Genomic DNA, 20929 nt, shown 5'->3' with positions numbered 1-20929 from the left:
ATTGGTTCAACCTTCCTCTTTTATAGCTAGTATGAAATCCCAGTACGTGAAACTATAACAAGGATTTCCACCCCCACTCCCCCATTTTTGGTGCTGAACTGTCTCAGCCTGAATAATTTATCCAGTAGAGTCTGAACGTGCCTGTTAGACCTGGCTACATGCAGTGTCAGTGCTGTATGGAAGCTCGGGCTACAGGGCCATGCCTGTCACACTCCACTCTGCTTCCCTCTGCCCTGTTCTTCCAGCTTTTGGAGACCAGGTATGCCATGAAGAAACTTTGAGGATCCCCTCGCTGCTTTTTTGGCGCAGCTTGCATAGCTTCTCTAATAAACTGCTGGTCTCTTTAGCCTTGCAGGAGAAAGGGAGGATAAACTCTTGCAACAAGTGAGGAATAATCTGTCATTCCTTCTTTGCTTAGGCTTTACTGAGGGGAACTTCAGCAATTTCACTGTCAGAGCAAAAAATGGTGCAAGGATCTCAAGCTTTGGACCCAGGACATGTTTTATAAATGCCATATCTAACCTTGATGAATAAATTAGGTTATAAAGTTATGACCTACTTTTTATCAGCATGTTGTCATTACATGTCTGCTGCTCAAGGAGGATGGAAGTGAGGGGATGCATTACTGGCCATAAGCATTCTGACTGAAAATCAAATAGGTAATTGCTTTATGAAATATTGAGAAAGAAAGGGCCCATGTGTAGGCTTGGATAAGTGCAGTAGGCATAAGCGTATAAAACTGCGATTTTGTAAGTCTTTACTAATTACCATTCTAAAAAACCAACCCAAAAAATCCTCAGCAAAAACATCCAACTAACCCTGTGATCCCAGCTTGAAGGCTCATTTCCTTCCTGTGAACTAGTACGTTTTTAGTATATCTCAGCACTTACCAACACAGCTGCAAGAAGGGAAATCATACTGGGTTTTGGCAGGTGTGTCCAATAAATTTTTTACAGGAGTATCTAATAACTTGGAAGGTGAGTCTAAAAAATTATTGAGAACAGTTCCAGCTGTTCTTTTGGTCGGGGTTTTCTCAGCAGACACATTTGCTTGCTGATCTAAGATTGGGGTCTGAGTGTCAAAATCTGCAGCACCGGTATTTCTTGTTAGGATGGTAATAGGGCCTGCTGTTTCAACCTTCACATGTTTAGGTGATTTGATAATAAAAGTCTTGTGATCAAACAGTGATTTGACCTGTATCTGTTTCAGCTGCTGTTCCATTGTCTCGATGATGCTCTTTTGTTGCATGTTCTCGCAGCCAAAGTGCTGATTCTCTTGTTTAATTGTTTTTTTCCACATTTTGTTTTCCAGCTGCCCAGCTGAGGGACGCATGCAGACATTAGACTTTGTGCCAGCCTCAATTTTTATAGGCTTGCGCGCTGCACTGGGACCAATCTCGGGTTTGGGTTGCTGGTATGCTTGTTGCTCCTGCTTTTGCAAGAGATGCCACCTTAGAGCAGCATGCTTTTGGAAATCCTTAGGGGTCTGGGACTGCAAATGACAGCCTCTCTGGTCTTGGGAGTGTGGGGCAGTTTGCTGGCTCTGTGGTAAGTACCGCTGAGGAATCTGCGTGGCTTGTTGGCTTGGGAGATCTTGGTTCAGGCTACCACCGTAGCATTGTGTTTGCTGGAGTGGCGGTAGCTGTATAACTGAGGCTTGTTTTGTCTGTTGCTCTTGTTCCTGAAAACAGTGATTCACATCTTGCTTTGCGGTCAGGTTATTTGAAAAATACTGTGCGTGCTGCAAGTCCTGCATTTTGCTGGCTCCAAAGCGTTCAACGTTGGCGGCGTTTTCTTTCTTCTCAGAAATCAAGTGCGCGTTGTTTGGGCAGGGATGCTGCAGACCAGCACTTGCTTTCTGAGCGTAAAGGGGAGCTTTGCTGTTCACGCTCTGTACCTGCTCTAGGCCCGGCTGGGGGTTACGCACTGGGAATGCAGTTGGTTTCATGTACTTATTCCCAGTTTGAAAACATTCATCTACTTTAAGGTGATTGAAGGATGTCCTGCCTAGCAGCTGCTCAGCATTGCTTTGAGAGTGGGAAATGTTTTGGGGCAGGTCTTTATTTTTCATTTGCAGAGCCTGTTGCTGGTTTGGGGTTAGCTGCGGACTGCACGGCAGTTGCACCTGCTGTGTCTGTTTCTGAAGCATCTGGTGCAAAATGTGTGAATTCGGGAATTGCTCGTTTTCCCCTGGCTGGGGATTCAAGTGCTGCTGTTTCAACGGGGCCCCTAGAAGCTGTTTGGCTTGTTGTTCTGGTCTCTGCTGGAAATGGAGCTGCTGCGGAGGGTGTTGCTGCACTTGGGACTCCAGTAGGGAATCCATCTTCATGAGATGTGGCTGCGGTGAGTGTTTCTGGAACAGCAGCTGCTGGTCAGCTGTGGGACGCGGCTGCAGCTGGGAGGTCTCGCTTTTGTACAGTGGAGGAATTTGTTCCTGTTGCATTATCTTCTGGCTCTGGGGCTGTCCCAAAGGCCCCTTTAATGCATCAGGACTTCCAGCATACTGTTTTGTATAGGCTGTTTTGGCTGTTTTTGCCTGGAACTGAAGAATTGATCGCAGTAACGCTTCGCTGGGCTTTTGGGGAGGCTCTCCTTGGCGGAACTGGGTGGAAACCAGTTCTATCCAGGCTGGTTTTGAATAACGTTGAGCCTGTTGCACAGGCTCTTTCACTTGGTCCTTTTCTTTGTTGGGAGGAATCTCGGATTCTCCCTGTCCTGGGAAATGCTGATAGTGTTGCTGCAATTCACTCTCGCTTCCGCGCACTTGCAGGTTTTGCGGGGGAGGCTCCGACGCCGGCGTCATTTCTTCCGGGCGCTGCTGAATCGAGGCGGCCACAGCAGCTTGCGAGTTGCTTTCACTGGCATCTTGTTGTGGCGTTTGTGCCTGCTGCGGAAGTTTCTGCTGAGGGTGAAGTTGCTGGCTGAGGCTGGGACTTTCTGATGTTGGTCCCTGCTGTTGCCCTTCATTCTTTATCTCCCCAGGAAGAGTTTCATCACATCTGTTGTCGTAGGAATGGGGTCCTTCTCGCACCACGACAGACAGTGCACTGTTCATTTCCGGAGCAGGAGGAGTGGAGGAATCTTTGTGAAACATTGAGTTCTGTTTAAAGAAAGCACCATTTTTTTCTGCTTGCTCAGAAAACCTTTCCAGAGTGGCGCTCTGAGCTTGCAGGTTACTGCTGGAACTTAGAGAGAGGTCTTGGTTGGGAACCTGCCCTACGCTTCCACGAACAGTACTGTTTCCTACGGGTAACTGGTGTGGATCATAGCCTGGAATCTGCTGCTGTAGCTGTAGTTCTGGTTTCTGAAGCGAACAGCTACCTGGCAATACAGGTGGTTTACTGGAGTCTTCTGCGTTGTAGACCTCAGTAACCACTACAGCTGGCACTTGAGGCAGCTCAGAGTTTGAGGTCTGTGGGGAAGTGATCTGCCCTGAGGTATGGGATGAATGCGTTGTCTCATAGGACAACTCATTAGTAGCCTGACTGGTAATGGCATTGATATGAGATGTGTTCTGCATTGCTATGGAAACATGTTCTGGATAATATTGAGACAGTGTTTTCTCCAGGAGTTCACCATGCATGCTTTCCATGGAAGAGGCAGAAACTGTAGCACCATTAGGCATTGGCACTGCCTTGTTCTTAAGTAGTAAGACAATGTCCCTGTTGTGGCAATGAATGTTTTCCCACTCCGGCTCATCCTGAATCAGGAGGTCATGAGGGTTTTCTGAACCACCACTGTTGCACCTTGTAGACTGCCTCAAATCTGAAACCTCATTTTCTTGTTCTGTAAAACTCTCAGGTTTCTTCTCACTGTAACAATTGGAGACACTTGGCTTTTCATTCTTATCCTCTGGCTCAGCTTTTTCTCCGTTTACCTCTTTGTCTTGTTTCGCTTTCTTGCTCTCATGAAGTCCATACAGAGAGGGCTCACTAAAAGTGCGTTTTATCCCACCATTTTGCATATATTTGGAATATACTTTCTTTTCTTGTAAAAGGTCGGGGCTAAAGCGGCTGTTTGGACTTTCCTTCAGGTGGGGCACTCCATAGTTGCTTTTAATGAATAGCCGCTTGTGGTCTCCATTTACTTCAACTTCAGGCCTCTCTGCTGCTGGACTTCCATTCTGTAGCTTCACCGCAGAAGGCTCTGCCTGGCAAACGTGAGAAGATTGCGGTATTAGAAACGGACTCAATCTATTGCCGTCAACATGGTTGGTTCTGTCCTGTTCCATCTGGCCTGCTCCGGGGCCATCCACAAGGCTACCCTCTGAACGTATCTGAAAGAGACAAGAAACAGGAGAGGATCTAAGTCAATTCTAGTTTCCACTGATGGTCGGCCAATTACCAACAGTTCCTGCAGTGTTCAAGCACAGCTGTGTCCTGACCAGCTCCCACGCACAGCCTGAGCTCACAGGCACATCTGAGCGGTGTTTCGCTACTCGACCACCTTTCGCAGCCCCGTGTCTCCCTTTTTCTTGAAGATTTGTTCTTCAAGATGGAAAGAGTAAATATACAGAGTGGCTCCTTAACCCCATTTAACACACAAGCAGATATTTTACCAAAAAAATCTCTCCTAATGGTGCAAAAAATATTCTCTGCTTTCGAACACTTTGCATAGACTCCTTTGTCGTCACTTCTCTGTGGTAAGGCAGAAAGTCATGCCAAAACCATGGTTCTCAGACTTGGTGCTAATCCTGTTATTTGATTAAGTGTGCCAAACCTCTTTTGTGTGACTTGAAGGATTATTGCCACCGAGATTGCCAATTAGAGAGGAAAAACCTCCTTTTTTTTCTGTCTCCAGCTGTCTGACAAGGTCTTTTAAAACTGGCATTCCTAAAGACTCCACAAGTGGCATGATACATATGTGAGACAAAGCCACGCTTGACTGCTGTCCATAGGAACTCGTACACTTCATCAACATCTTGGTAATGTTGACAGAAACAAGTTGAGAGATTTCTGAAAAGTTTGATGGAAGTGGTATTTTTTCAGGTATCAATATCCTTACAAATTTACCAACAGACATCAAGCACAGCTTAAACTGTGCATTTGGGTTTTAAATGGAGCCCCACAGCTGTGGAGCTAGGATTTTTTTCTTCTTTGTTTGGATGGAAAAAATCCATTTTCTCATATACTCTTTATATATTATTTATAAAATGAAGTTTTTCATTGGATAAAAGTACTGACAATGTGCAGTGAACAAATTCCATATAATGACAAGCTAATCCTGTTCACATGGATGTTCCTGGGATTCACAATCCCAGTTAACATAGATAAAGCCCTTGTTTAACTCTGCCTGTAATTTATTCTTTGTTGGCTTTATGGTTCTCAGCCAGTCACAAATGACAGAAGACAGACTACACGTGGCTGGTATTGCCCCTACATAGGAAGAACTACCAGACTGTAAAATTTCTCCCATCATGGTTGCTCTGCTTATGTATTTACCCTACACTATTTTTTTTTTTTTAATTAATGCCAAGGAACATGTAATTTATCCTTTCAGTGCAGTATTGCCTTACTCAGTTGAGTAATATGATTCTAAAATGCTTTTAAAAGTAATATGAATTCATGAGATACATTACATCCAGCAGAATCTTCTCTGCTTGCACATCTGATTTCAGTATCAGGACAATTCAAACATACATTTTGACTGGCAAGCAACTGTATGGCGACTTGTATCCCCTTCCTCCTTATCCCAGACTTGGTTTTAGATTTACTTTTGACCTCCTGAAGTTTTTTTCTTTTCTTTCTGTACTCAATTTATATTTTGTATGGCAGAAGTAGAGAAGTTCTCTCTGCAAGTAACAATACTTTAAAAAAAGAGTTTTTGAAGGGAAAGGTAAGACTGAGGAGATGGAAAAGAATGTTTGTCCATCTTACCTATTTTCTTGACAAGGTAAGGTAGGCTTCTTCCCTTCTAGATATATTTTAGTATATTTCCCAGCCTAGCTTTCAAGTACCACAAGACATGAGCCTTTGCAGCTTTCCCACGGAGATGATATTCCACGTTTATCAGAAAGCAGCGAGAAAAGGATTCCTCTGATGTGTCATTCTCGGCCGGGTGTCAGAATTATGCTCCCAAGAGTGTCTCAAAAATAAAATGTCAGCCTAATTTGGAAACCATTCTTTGCCTTCACACCTTTCATACCTAGAAATTGCAGCTGAACCACAGCTCAGACATGAGTGTGTAGGCTGCTGTATTTTGCAAGTATGAAATGACATAAAAGGCACGATAGTAATCAACAGTCTGCTGTCAAGCTGCTTCTAAAATATTTATTTCTTTAAAAGAAGTTTTAGTCTGTGTGTGATTGAGCCATGAGAAACTTCCTCTGGCCATCAAAGTCTGCCTTGCTCCTTGTGTTCTGGTGTGCCATGTGGGTTGCAACTAAATTCCTTCTGGGAGTTCCCAGACAATCTTTATTCTGAACTCCTTATTGATAGGTAAAAACACCTTTTTGTTTAGAAGTGGGAGCTGCCCGACTTCTCTAAACTTAGCTTGCAAACCTGTCAAAGGAGTACCTCTGTGCTTAGCAAAGCGTCTTAGGTCCATGCCACCCTTAAAAACCACAAGGTTACCTTCACTGTGTGATGTGGATTATTACTCATGGTATTCTCAAAGACCTCATGGTATGAGACAACCAGTTCCCCCAAATGCTGATCACCTCCAGGGTAAAAGGCAGTGGTGTCAGACATTGCCAAACACACGGGACTCATTTGGTTCTTTAAAATACAAAGTTAATTCATCGATCGAAAGTGCCAGACTTGTGTTCTTTGAAATGCCTCTAGGATTGCGGTGACTTTGCGTTATAAGCCTTTCTCTCTCTGTCTACACTCAGTTATTCACAATCCTCAAGTCACACCTAAGAACAAATCTTACTCGAGCAGCTACAAATCACAGCAATTATTTGTGATTTAAAACTGGCAAAAGACAAATGACAGCAACACCTTTATTACTGGTTTTAACTGTGACACCATGAAGATATTTTTGATGCTGCTGCTAAGCAGACCTGGTTGCGCCTTACAAAGTCTCTGTGCTGCTCTCTGTAATTGTTGTGGGGTGAACAGTCTGCCTCTCAAAGTAAATCTACCTTTCCCTAAGCATAGCAGTTAGCCTTTTTCTCTTTCCCATAACTATATTTCATCCAGACCATTTAGTAGCTCTGCATATTTTTCTTCAGCTACAATTCATTAGAAATTCAAGTCACAGCAGCAGCATCTGTGAAACAATTACTGCATCTAGGACTGACTCTGCAGTCTAATCCATCATAATTATGACTGGCCTCTTTGAAGATGCCACGATGCGTGACTTAAATATAGCACATTACTGTGCAAATGGATCAGCAGCTCATCCCACCAATATGCATTCAAGTTCTAATTCAGTCTGCCACCGTTCGGCTTTTTCAGATGCAAGCAATGTATGTACATTTATTTTTTGCCACATATGGGGCACAAATTGGAAATTGGCTACTGAAAGAGAGTTTAGATTTTTTTGTTGTTGTTGTTCTATGGACAAGCTTGGCACACTCCTGCCACCTCTGTCAATATGGGAATACTGAAAGACTATGGAAGGTGGTATTATGAGCACGACAAACATTTCTGTGGCAACACAAGTACTCTTAGTTCTGTCATTTTCTTTCATGGAAAATCTTTCTTTACTTTTACCCAGTTCTGGAGGTTCATACCTTATTTTATACAGCACCCATACCTGGGGAGTTTGTGAATGCAAAGCAGCTCAGATGAATGAATGGACAAATACACCCCCTGCGGGGAGTACGACATTCTGCAAAGCTGAGCAAGATTCCTAGCAGAAAAAGCAAGTGGAGGGATGCTGTGTTAGAGTACTTGTGGCCCTAGAAGAACTGAAAGGTGGGAGGTCAGATGGGTTGTTTCACCTTCTGGGCTTAGCTGGGATAGAAATAGATCTCCTCAGAGGTTTTTCTCCCCAGCAGAAATATACCTGCTCAGATCATAACCTCAGCTGACCTGTGCTCGAGTCATTATCAGGATAAGACTCAAGAAAGCACAAGTTGGATACCCACGAGCTTGTTGATGGCTCGACTGGGCTGTCCCTGGAACGCTGCCACAGCCTCCATCCTGCTGGCACCCTTCTGTCACTGCCAGATGACACAGGGGTCTAAACTGCTCCCAGACAAGAAACCTCTGTAGCTCTTTCTAAATAGGAGGTGAATTTACCTATATGTCTTACCAAACTCCAGTTTGGCTTATGCTCTTCTGCTCCTATCACCTGGGTACAGTAGTTGGCTTCACTTTTGGCTTAATTTGCTCTGTATTATGATGTGCTGTTGTGCAGTTGCTCCTCTCCTCTGAAGTTCATGACACTGGCAAAAAAGTCTAAAACCTGAACTTCCAACAAGTGAGAAAGGTCATAAAGGGATTTTTTTTTTTCCTATTTCAAGAATGAATGAAAATTCAAGAAAAGGCACGAGTAGAGTTATTCCCAAGTAAGGACGCTCAGACATGGCATTACCAGAAAGCTCAGTTTCTTCACTAAAGCATTGAATCTTCTAGACTTGCACACATGTGAAATTGTTTCTGATTAACTCTGTGTCAGAGTTTTCTCTTTTGTAACTTCAGAACAAGACGTGTAAGCAGTTATAATGACGCTCAACACCATGACTTATAGCTGTGTGGTTATCCTGGGATGTCATTTTTCTGTGGCCTATCGAAGTAGCAGTTGCTTCAGCTCTGCCTTGGGTTAACACCTGTAGGCAAGCTGCAAATGGCACTAGAGGAGAAAAGATGTGCTAATGGGCGATGCAACACAGCAGAGCTCCTTATTAGTGAGACATTTCCATTACTGCTGTGATAAAATGTTGCACACATGGAAACTGTGCTATAGTTTAAGGATTTCCTGTATGTTTTGCACTTAAGGTGCCCTGTGTTTGTACACTGAGACACAAAGCCAGCTTCCATGTGGAAACTGATGGGAGAGGCGAGACCAGGACTATGCCTGCTGAGATTTTGGGAGGTGTGCCATTCGCAGAACAGCTTCTTCCCAAGCCAGGGTTGCTGGTAGTTTGTATTAAATACAATACCATTAGAAACCAAACCCTGTGTGGGCCTGTTGCTTAAATATGGGTCTAACATGCTTTTCTGAAGCCAAGGCACTTCTGAGAGAGAATTTTAATCCTGTTGTCCAAAGCAGGTTAGAAAGAGAGATTGTGTTTGTGCCCAAGGTGAACTGAGGCTCTGAACCCCACAACATGCCCGAAGGATTTGCTCTGCTCCCTGCCAGCGGCACTGCTGCCCCGCTGCAAGTGTGGTGGCTGAGGAAAACACAGTGAAACTTCAAGGCAGATGTAAAGGGGGCCCCAGGAGAACAAGGACATGCTGTTGTTAGTTGGGCTCTATGGCTTACAACGGGGTCCTTTTGCACTGCATTCAGCTGTCTCTTCATTTGGATAGTATATTTATTCAGTGCATTAGCAATGCTTTGGAAAAAGCTCACGTAAGGATGCCATGCATTCTCTGTCCCTTTAAGTTTTTAAGTTAAGGCTATATTCTTTCTAAAATCCATGCATTGCTTTCTCATTGGAGCTTTAAATAGCAGTTAAGGGGTTAATCTAGAAACTACTGGATGAGACTGTGACTGTATTCTGCAGGAGGTCATATTACATGAATATAATTGTCTTCTCTGGCATTTAGATCTACAAATAATCTGTGTCAAAGAAAAGAAAATGTGGGATGGCTAAAATTTGTTATCTAATTTATAGCTAATTTATCCTTAATTTACAGGGAAAATGGTGACTAGCGACTATAGATATAAGCAGACATAAGGGAATGAAGAGCATGGGATTTGTGAAATATGAGGATTAATAATTCATTATATCTTATCCAAGCCAGAAGACTCATAATTCATGCATTTTAAAATCAAATAGTGCTAAACCCCCCTCCATTTATTGACACCAGTTCTTGCATTTCAGTGATGCCATCATCTAATTGCAAAAGCACTTGAATCAGTTTGAATTTTGACCTTAATGCAGAGGGCAAGAGAGTAAAGCTAAACTGGTCTGCACAGTGACCTTCCCCTTGCTACATTACATAACCACCAACAAGACTGGATACTGCATAATATCTACCCAGACATGAAAAATTGCGCTGTTTTAACAATTGCATATAAGCAAGGGGAGTGAAAATTAAATGCCTCTACAATATGAGTGGGAAAAAACCAATTATGTGAAGGAAATGAATTCAGGAATATAAAATGCGAGTAAATAGGAATTATAATGTTGCATCATACAGCTCCCCAGTTCCTACTTTTTTGTGATTTATGTTCTAAACAAACTTTGCACCTAATTGTGCCATGTAACACTTCCAACAGAAGAACACAACTCTTCGAGTTGCTGGTAACGCCACCATAGTATGACCAGATTAGAAACATTCCCGAAAGGTCAAACGTGAGAACTAGGTTGGATTTAAGAGACAAAAGGACCTTCCCGCTGCAATAACCAGAACATTCAAGATGAGGTGGCACCTATGCTTGTTCTTGCCAGTTGTAAGCTCGTTTCTGTGGTTTAAATTTGGTGGATCCAGGTGGTTTACAGTGACAGACTATCGCACAGAGCTGTATTCCTTCTCAGGTTAGCCTGTTTGACATTACCTTGGGCGTTTGTATGCCGACACACTCCAAGACCAGCATTGCTCAATTTCTTGAGCACCATCTTGATTATGAGACATCTTTCACAAATACAGGGAAGCTGAATTAAAACACCCTTCTGTCTTTGCTGGTTTTGAGAGTCACTGTAGTTGATAATTGTAATAGGAAGGCTGCGGGGATGGGAGTTACAGTCTTAAAGGCTGAGGATGCTCAAAGTGTGCACTGGGTGAGATGCTTCTATGCCTGGGTATAATGAGAAACTTCTCTTGTGTGCCTGTGAAGTCTGAACCAGCAAAACTGCTTCAAATTGTGACCCACACAGGGCATCATTTGGAGAATTCAACGGTGCCTGTGGATTCAACATCAGGGAAACATGTTGGAGTAGGAGACCAGAACCAAGTCTCTTTTTTCTTCATCTCAGCCAGTTATCATGCCAGGTTAGGTGTGCTGAGCAAAGGTTGGCAAGGTGGGGTGGGCAGTGTTATTAGGTGCACAACTGGTGCTCAGACCTGTTTTTGATTTCTGGAGAAATGGTGTAATTTGAGGGATGATTTTCCTCTCAGTACTTCAGCTACCCCATGTGTCAAATGGTAATGATGATACTGGCTGCTGATTAAAATCAGCAATCCGAGAGCAATAGCTCCCTGCTCATGCTGTTCTGACCAAGCTCTGCAGTGCAGCGTGCCTCTGTGTGAGCGCCAGAATAAGCAAGCGTTGGTGGCTGAACCGTTCTTCAAGACACGCTTGATGTTATCAACCTGCCATTTAGGGAAGGTTACCAAGAGGTCAGTGTCATCATTATCTTCCACTTTCTGTGATCTTTGTCCATCTGGCTTCAAACCTGGATATAGCATGGATTTCTTGGGTTGATGACTTCCTGACACCAGTTGAAGGTTGGTTATCCATGATGATTTCATCACAGCTGTCGGCAGAGTTAAGTAATTGGCTGTTAAGTAGTACATCCTCCTTCAGAACTAGCAGCGCTGGAAGAGATTCTCTTGGCTCTCTTCACCCCATACTATAAAGAAGAAAGGGAGGACCCAAAGGAAAGACCACTGGCAAGCTAAAGATTTCAGGGTTTCATAAAGCTGGGACAGTAACATTAGAAAACAGGAACAAAAATGGTCCTGTTGGCATGTGGGTGGAAGAACTGATAGAAGAGAGCAAAACGTTGTGGGCTGCAGCGTCCTCGGAAAGCCTATTTACACAGCTCTGTTTCCCATTATCCTTTGAACTTCAAATAGGAAATCCTGTTGGTCTCCCAGTTCTCATGAAAACAGAACTTTGGATGAAATGCAGTTTTCTTAAATTTCTGCTCCAAAAATTGAAGGTGAAGGTCATACCAAGAGGAGAGTGGGGAGAACGCCGAGACAAGGGTCGATGGGTCCCAGGATTACTCTGACTGTTGCTCTGGACATGCCCAGAGGATGAAGCATGGCTTTCAGCCCCTTCGCTGGCCACACTAGAGGTAGCCCTTACACCCCTACACATTCCTCCTCCTTTTTTCTCATGCCTCTGCCACACGAGGCTGGGGCGCTGTAGTGAACTTCATTTTCAGCTGCTATTTGCCCCGAGGGGCAGGTGCTGGGGATCCCTGCCGGGGGCGGCGCGATGCCCCTGTGTCCGTACGCGAGATGCCGTGTGCCACTGCAGCTTCTGTGTGGTGTCCTGTGTCCTTCTGGGGATTTACTTCCAGATGGTGAAGTTGGAGGAGTTGAGCCAAAACAAGGGTACTTGCTTTGGAAAGATCTTGTACTGTTTTATTTGTTGTGTGATTTGATTTTAAAATGTGTTTCCGTGCCCACTTGTGATTTTTTTTCCCCCCCCTTCCTTCCAATTTGTGCCTTACACAACTTACAAACCATAAATGCAGGGGAAAAATAGGTTTGTCAGGGGCCTGAGGAGATGACTGCCCTGCTCCTCGGCTCCAGGGCAGCACCAGCCAGACCTGTACCAGTCCATTCCAACCTGTTCTCAGAGGTCTCTAATGATGAGGGTTGCATAATAACCCACAATAACATGCAATGCTTCATTAACCTTACTTATTAGAAAGCTTCTACCATTTAAAACATAACCCTAGATTGTCTCTTCCCATCTCCCACAGACTCGCAGAGGAGTTTCTTTTCTTCAGTGCTATGGCTTCTTTCTCCCCATGTAACTGAAGACGGATATTAATGCTCCCCTCTTAAGACAGAATAAATAACCCAGTTTGTGACACCTGATCTCCTCCCCGGGTGGATCTGCGTCCATACCATTTGTTCCCTGACCAGATGCATGGAGGTCACAAAGCAAATGCAACAGTCTGTTCTTCGGAGACCTTATGCACATGCCACGTTCTGCTAGATTTTCCCCGAATTCAGATATTTGATATACAAGCAGCTATAATATGTGCCTATATAATAATTTCAAATACCTGTATGAATTAACTTGGCTTTTCCCCCAGTAACTAAAACCAGTTTTATTCCCTCAGCATGAGAGGAACTGTATAAATGGCACTGAAATCGACAGAACAGGCTTCTTACTTCTAGAAGAGCTTTATAGAAGAGGTTGTTTCCTTAAAACCTCCAACTTCAGTACGTTTAAGTCTGTGAGCTACTGGCACAAACATCTCTTCTGACTCCTACTGTTGCTGAGGATCCACAGAAGATAAGAATCTAATGCATTTTTAGAGGTCTATTAGAAGATGCTCCCTGGAGCTATGGTTGCCATTCAGCTTCTTTCTGCATTCGTGTGTGGTCTTCAGGAGCAGTTTTCATGTGGGTTATTGCAATCTACACACAACAATGGCATGGATTATCGTGCTGAAATCTACATCTGAGAGAACAGCTACAATTGCCTCTCCAGATGTACAAGAGATGAAAGACAAGGTGTTTTTGATGACCAGAGCCGGGTGACGACCTAAGAACAGTCAAGATCTACCCTTGATAAAAGCACAACTCTAGGAGAGAAACGAAACATCGGAGCTGGCGCTGCCTTGCCACAGTTCTAGGCACACAAGAGAGCTTGGCATGGGTACTGTTGCCATCCCCTCCAGTTTTAGGCTGGAGATGAAGATATGGGGCTACATTTTCATTTTGAATACTCAACACGAGCTTGGAAAGAACTTGATCATTGACTAATCTTAGATAAAATTGTTCAGGGCCCAAACAAATTGTAAGTCAAGAGACACCCACTTCACATCATGCCAGCATTTATCAAGGAGTTAGAGCCTCATTTCTTAAGGTTGTCTTGAAAAACAGATTTTCTGTAGTTACCATCTTGGCTAAAGTCATTTTCCCTTTCTAATTTTTGGTTTTTTTTTACTTGGCAAGAGAGTTTTTAGCTTTTTATTTAGGCGGCCACTATTAATCCTGTTCTGAGGATCAAGTGATGGGCTCCAGTTCGTGCTTCCACACAACTGAGGCCATTTCCGAGTTCCTTCTTGTCTGTTACATCCTCACTTACATAGAACACTATATATTATCTGCAGCCATTTAAAACTTTTTAATATTTAAGCATAAATGGGGGTATGTGGGGAATTTTTATGTATTTTGTGGCAAGAAACATTTAGTTAGAGAGCAACTAGAGAAAAAAGCTTGTTACAGGGAGACAGGCATTTGCCTTTCTACGGAATCTCCCTTCGGTGTTTCAGGGAAACTGGAAGCTAGCAAAACGTCCAGATTTTGTGAACAGGATTGTTTGTTCAAAAACACAGCTCTAACATGAAGGTTTCTCCCTTTAACCAAATTACAAGACTGGATGAAAACTTGGGATTGCTCTGCCGAGAAAGGGTTGGGATCCCAGAACGAGCTGGCACTCCTGCTTTCCTTTAATTTCCAATAATTCAAAGCACATTCTTTCTCCTGTTTAAATTTTCCTCTTTATGGCGAGATGCAACATGAAGAGACAGAAAATTCGCTGCTGCCAAGCTAAAAAGGAGGGGGGGAAACTGGCAGATTGTGTTTTAACTCTCGCTAATACTTCCAGGCTCCTGCAGCTGACACTTGTACGAACGGTATTTGAGCAGTCGTGAAGGGAACTGCAACACTCCTCTCTCTGTCCTTCCTTTCAAACATTTTCAAAGCTTTGAAAACAGTCGGTTGTTCTTCGTTCTGGCAACTCGCCATTTGCTGCCAGCTCACATCAGTTCATAGTCTTCGGAGGTATCCAGTGACTCACATGGATTTGAGAGAGTCTGAGGCGCTAATGAAAGACCTTTGATATTTTGGGATATTTAAGAGACATACAGAAATGGGTGAGTTAAAAGAGCTGTTGTCAGTTCCTGCAAAGCCCGCTTCATATTCTTGGTCACGAGATACCGTTTCACTAATTGATTATTGTCTGTCCATAACACAGTCATGCTCTTAGTGCACAAAGAAGCAGTGTGCATGAAAAGCTCACCATTGTAAAGTACACACTCAACTGGATTTAGAAAGCTGGGAACTATAGACACATCTAAGATATGGGGCTACTCTGAATGCAACTCATAAATCATAGCTGGGACCTTTTTCAGCTTAAGTAAACATCTTTACTACAGATGGTGAAAATTAATGGAAGCACTTTAAATGCCTCTCTTCACTCTTCCTTAGAAGGCTGGCAGGTGAGGTCTCCTCAAAAGGGTCAGGTGACTTTTTGTTATTTAAATCCACACTTCCAGCAACGAGGACCTGATCCCACAAGTCCTGCAGAACTGCTCCTAGCTGGCAAGGATATGCGAAGCGTTTGCCAGGCTCGTCCTTCAGCCAGAAGTTTAAGAGCTGAGGTGGTCCTGAGCTCAGGAAAGCAGGTGAAGGGATGGACGCCTCGCACTGTGCTGGTCAAGTTCCCCTAAGCTGATGTGCGTCCTTGTGTGTGAAGTGTGATTGCGCAGTATAGTTGCTGCTTTTCTTGCCAACACAAAGCTCTGCTCCCTCTTCCACCCCCCCCTCCCCCAAAATGCATCAGGGAGAGAACAGGGCTGGGGGCAAAGCAAGCATGACAGGCATTAAGCTCTGATATATGCAACCAGTTTTGCTTAGAAGAAAATGCAATGCACTCTGTGCTCAGTTGTATTACTTCTGTACCGCCTTTGGGGGCAATGAACAGCTGCTTTTCCTTTAAAAAAGGAAAAAAAAAGGGGGGGGGGGGTTGGGAGAAGAGAGGAGACAGCTATCAGGATACTAAATGTCTAATGCAGTTACTTAAGCTAACATGCATGCCACTGTCGAATTAATATAAGGCCACTTTATTTTTGGTTTGTTAACAATCTGAGGGGCAGCCAGGCTGATTATGAGAAAATGAGCTAATAATTTTACTGTGGGAAAGGTGGGGGACAACGATGAATGGCAAAGTTTATCTGCTAGTTACACTGCCCAGCAAACAACTCTTCATACCAGCCTCATCTAGCTGGCAAGAGCTTGTGTGTAATTGATGTGTAATAAACCAGAAGTATGCCCCAGCTCCCCAAACCAAAACGATCTTAAAAGTTTATGATAGGTATTGATGATTAAGCAAGTGTTCTGAAAAGTTAGTTGCACCTGAGATTAGAACTAAAAGTGAGATGGGCATGAAAAAAAAAATTCTAGAGTACCTGCAGTTAACCTTTAAAAAAGCATGTGGAGGACCAAAGCAAATCAGGTGAGCACTAGAGACTGGATAGGTGTTCCCATACTGCTGTGCACCAGCTCTGCAGCATGCCAAGTCCTTCAGAGGAACTATGGCATGAAGCTGTTTGGAGTCTCTGCTCAGGGCACTGAAGCCTCCCAGCCCTTCCAGTTTACGCCCTCCTCCCATTGGCACTGTTAAGGTCCTTTCACTGGCTGGTCCCAACCAAACCACGCTCCTCTCTCTTCAAGCCTGGCACACGGGCCCCGGGCACGTGAGCGATACTGGGCGTGTGTCAGCGCTGCCCCACAGGGCCCCAGTCCGGCCCTGGAAACCCACGGGGATCCCGGCAGCTCCCGGCCTCCCCCAGCCTGAGCTCCCTGCCCCGGCCCTCCTGCCCAGAGGTGTGGAGGTAGGGATGTCTTCAGAGCTGTCAGAACCTTATGACAGATGACTTGTGCGATCAGGATGCTGGCTACTCTGATGTTAAATATTTGTGTGCTCTTTTTCCTCCTGTCCCACTTCCTCATACACCGCAATGTAATCAGGCAGCACAAAGTCTTAGTTTATGCTTCAGTTTTTCTGGCTTCATTGAAAAAATTCAATGTCTTAAAAACAGCTGCTACTACTTAATGATCTTTTGGTAACTAAGGCTGATTTCTTTTGTTATGCTCTCTGAAGATTAGATTTTGCTCTGGACTCTATTGCCTGAAGGAGGCTATTGTAAAACAAGATACTCAGAAATCGGCAAAAAGATGTTAAAGCTAAAACAGAAAACCAAAACACTTTAACTCTAGCAGTGCTGTTGCCAATGAGTTTGAGAAAAGATGCAGAGATTATGCTAAAACCAGTCTGGTATTGTGGGCTGATGCCTGAGGAACTGTTTTCTAACAATGTACATAGCCTTGCAAAAGAATAAAACTTCCATGATATGAGAGACTCTTCCTTGATGTTGGGTTTTAAATCCTGATTTGATCAAATAGGCTATCATGCAAACAACTAGATGCTAGTAAGCACTGCTATTGCTTTAGACTGTGAGGAGGGAAATACAAAGCTCAAGGATTTGCAGTCCCTTTTACAGGAGACCTGGTGGGAAGAGCCTGCACCTACTGAATACTGAAAAGCTTGATCAGGATTACAAAGGAAATTGCTACAAAAGATTAAAATATACTGTCAGCAATAATAACTCCCCCTCTGTTTGTTGTCTCAGATTGTATTTGTGTTGGAGGAAAGGTTGGTGTACTTCAGATAGCAGCAAGGAAGAGAGAGAGAGGTTTGGAGAGAGATTTTTCCATGACAAGGTTAACAAGAGGAAGTGGATGGGGACAGGGGAATGTGCTCCACAGAGCTGGAGGAAGTTGAAGATGGGGGAAGGCAGGCAGCAGCTGGGGACTAGAGCTAAAGACTTTGCTGAGTACAAACACTGACAGTAGTTTTTGGAGATGAAGTTACGGAGGGTTGCCAGCTGACCCAGTCTTCAAGTCTTCCCTTGTTGGGATGCTCCTGCGTTACCCGCTGGGGTCAGCCTGTCCCCAGGGCCTGGCAGGCAGCGACCTTTGCTGGGTGTTTGTTAGAGAAGGCTTCCCCCTTGCTCAGGTCAGCTGGGAACTTACTGCATAGTTTGTACTGGCTGTGGAACTAAAAGTTAGCACTATTTTTATTGGTTATAAAAAGCTTTTGTTTAAAAAAGAGCAGAAGGATACACACAAAACACCTGTGTGTGCAGAGGAGTCAGAGGAGGACTGTAATGAAATTCTGGCTGAAATCACAGAATGTTGGGGATTGGAAAGGATCTGAAAAGATCATCAAGTCCAATCCCCCCGCCAGAGCAGGAACCTAAATGAGATTACACAGGAAGGCGTCCAGGTGGGTCTTGAATGTCTCCAGGGAAGGAGACTCCACAACCTCCCTGGGCAGCCTGTTCCAGTGCTCTGTAACATTTTATCTTCTGTGCTCTCTGTTTGTCTGTTGCTTAGAATTACAACAGTGATTCAAAGGCCTCAAAGGCAGGAGAATCAAGCTAATTCCACCAGATATGGCTGATGAGAAAAGCCTTCCTTCTGAAGTGAAAGTTTAAGCTCTTGCTTTGCAACTATGGCACTTGTTTCCAAGTAACTGAAAAAAACTTTGATTCAGATCAGTCTTTATAGGAACCTGCCCACATGACCCTCTCTATCTCCCAGTGCAGAGCGACTCTGTATGGTTCCCTGACCCTGCTGACTTGCACGGAAATCCTCTCCTCTGATCTAGCCTGGAACCAGGAGACATGCTCATTTGACCTGAGATACCAGCTGTGGGATTTATAAAGCCACTTCTTTGAGACTGACTGTCTCTGGGGAGATCTCCTACTCCCCACAGCAAGCAGTGGTTGCTGAATGATACTGGGGCTTGCATGTGACTCCACTCAGCCCTCATTTTATATTCCAGCTGAAGCAGGGGATCAGCCCTCAGTAGTGATTTTGCTCATACAGGTCACCACTGCAGATAGAGATTCACAGGGAATTACAGTAACCAATACGTAACCATGTGCAAAATTTAGGAAACACATTTTGTAAGCACTTTAATTACTTGTTGTTACCTCTTGCTGTTAAAGGTACAGAGACATACTTATCTGTATGTATCTGTACAAATTAATTAAGGAAAGTACTGCCAATGTTATCTTTTAAGAGCAGATTTGCAGTTGACACGTGGTAACTAGCGCACGTTATGCTGAAGAATAACTCTCCTCCAAAGGATTCAGGGTGGCCAGACTGCCACCTCATCCCAGACTGACATGACTGGGAAACCCCAGCACCTTTTCCATCCCTGGGGAGTGCAGCTTGCAAAATGCTATTTCCACCTCTGGCTCCCTTTTGGGCACCAGGTAGGGCACTAGTGTTCTGTATCTAGCACCATTCTTTATTTGAAGACTTCTGAGATTTAGAACCTAACTTGAGAAGTGGGAGGCTGTGCAGCTTTCTGTTCAAATCACAGCTCGCCTGTCTGTAAAACACTAGCCACAGGCCACGCAATGTGTACACCTTGGCATGGCAAAGCACATAGCACGGGATATAGGGTGGGTTTTTTCTGACTGGAAACTATTCACAGACATTGTAAAAGAATTTTAAGTTTTAAATGAACTTCATTGATTTGCGATTTAGTGGGTTTTCAATAAGCAGACTGAAAAGATGAGTAGCTGTAACATCTGTTGTTAACTTTTGTACTCATTTGTGGCCTTACCACCATTTAGATTTAGTTTTAGGTACAACTACTCAAGTGAGTGCAAAGTGATTTGTTACTTTATTTACACTTTCATTTCCATGTACTATACATGGAAAAGAGGACCATAAACTTTTGCATCCGTTGCAATGGACAGGAAAACTGGCGTTGACCAGACCAGAGACCAGATTTTGCACAGAAACAAAAAGACTTGTAACTTAGAGGTGCTACTTTCAATAACAGGAAAAGTAGTCAGTGGTGGTATTTTTTATATTGGTCATGCCCCAGTAACTCCCACAGTGCTCTTCTTTTGTAATACTGAGTCTTTCATTGCTTGACAATATTTATTTGCATTCTTTGTAATTTTTTGCTCGAAGGGAAACTCTTCTGTGAGCCCTTTTTTAAAAAAAAACCCCAAAACAACAAAAAAACCACAACCACTTTAATTTTGAAGTCTAGTTTCTGTATTTCTCATCTTCACAAAGGGAAAAAAATAAGATTTATAATACCTGAATGAAGAAGACAGATAATCTTAAGCACCTGACACCTCCAAAGAGCAAAGATCATCAGCTTTCTCTTTAAGTGTTATAGTTAGAAAGTGTACTTGAGAAAGTTATGCTGTCAAATAGATCATCTGCTTGGAAGATTTCCACAGTTCTCGCACTTGTTATCTTTTAGTCATGACACAAAGCTTAGTTAAAGTGAAGTCACCACAGATGACAAACAAGAAACTGTTTCTTCACTTAAAATCTTTGTTGATTTAAAAATGCACGAAGTAGTTGCATTAGAGTTTCCTGCAATGTTGCTCCTGAATGCATATTCCAAAATCCCACTTGTCTGTGTTGCTGCATTTCTGCTCACAACAGTTTAGCATCTGAGCATTTGAGTCAAAGCTGAGGGAAGTCAAAGTGACACTGCAAGGTCTTAGATAAGAGGGATATTCCTAAAAGACACCCCAGACCCAGAAAGGTATATATTTTCATATCCTATATGACTTTGGTCCATGGTTAGTGTCTGTCTTTACAAGCAGAATTGCAAAATGTTTTACAGTGGGAAACTGAATCAGTAATGGACGGGGAGAAATCTTTTTCTTTCCTCAGTTCCACAGTCCTCACAGTTGGTTGTTTTTATTGTTTTCATTTCAACATTAGTTGTATTTGAGAGCTGCTGATGAAGAAGGAAAATCTAGGCAAATTTCACACTTCTACTTCTGTCCTACAGAAAAAGTTCTATATTTCTTTTTATTTTATTCTTCCCAATTTTAAAACAGAGCTAAGATTTTTCTTGGCTATCTTTAGGGGTGAGGGAAGGGCATTATTTCTTAGCTTTAAATGGCATTTTAGCAATCCAGAAAAACAAACCTCTGTCATAGTGAAGAGTAGTATCTTCACCTTGTAGTATGCAATACAAGTGGTGTAGCAAGATTATTGTTTTTGCAAGGGTAAACTCTAGTTCAGACATAAAGTAGGAATCTTTGCAGATTAGGAGAAAAAGGAGTTACAGAAGTGCATAATCCTTGTTAGAGCTGACCTTTTCTCTCCTTGAGCTTATGGGTG

At 43.4% G+C, this 20929-nt stretch overlaps 1 protein-coding gene across 1 annotated transcript in view; it reads right to left on the bottom strand.

Moving 5' to 3' along the window:
- Positions 1-11575, bottom strand: part of TET2 (tet methylcytosine dioxygenase 2) — a 29686-nt gene extending 18111 nt beyond the window's left edge. The window contains exons 1-2 of the mRNA XM_010166688.2: positions 11393-11575; positions 891-4275 (exon numbers count right to left, since the gene is read on the bottom strand). Of these exons, the coding sequence (XP_010164990.2) occupies positions 891-4275; positions 11393-11575 (3568 nt within the window). The remainder of the gene's footprint in view (positions 1-890; positions 4276-11392) is intronic.
- Positions 11576-20929: the final 9354 nt, after the last annotated feature.

This window comes from Antrostomus carolinensis, unplaced genomic scaffold (genome assembly GCF_000700745.2).
Source record: "Antrostomus carolinensis isolate BGI_N321 unplaced genomic scaffold, ASM70074v2 scaffold6414, whole genome shotgun sequence".
NCBI classification, from domain to species: Eukaryota; Metazoa; Chordata; class Aves; order Caprimulgiformes; family Caprimulgidae; genus Antrostomus; species Antrostomus carolinensis.
This window is presented reverse-complemented; position numbering and strand designations above follow the sequence as displayed.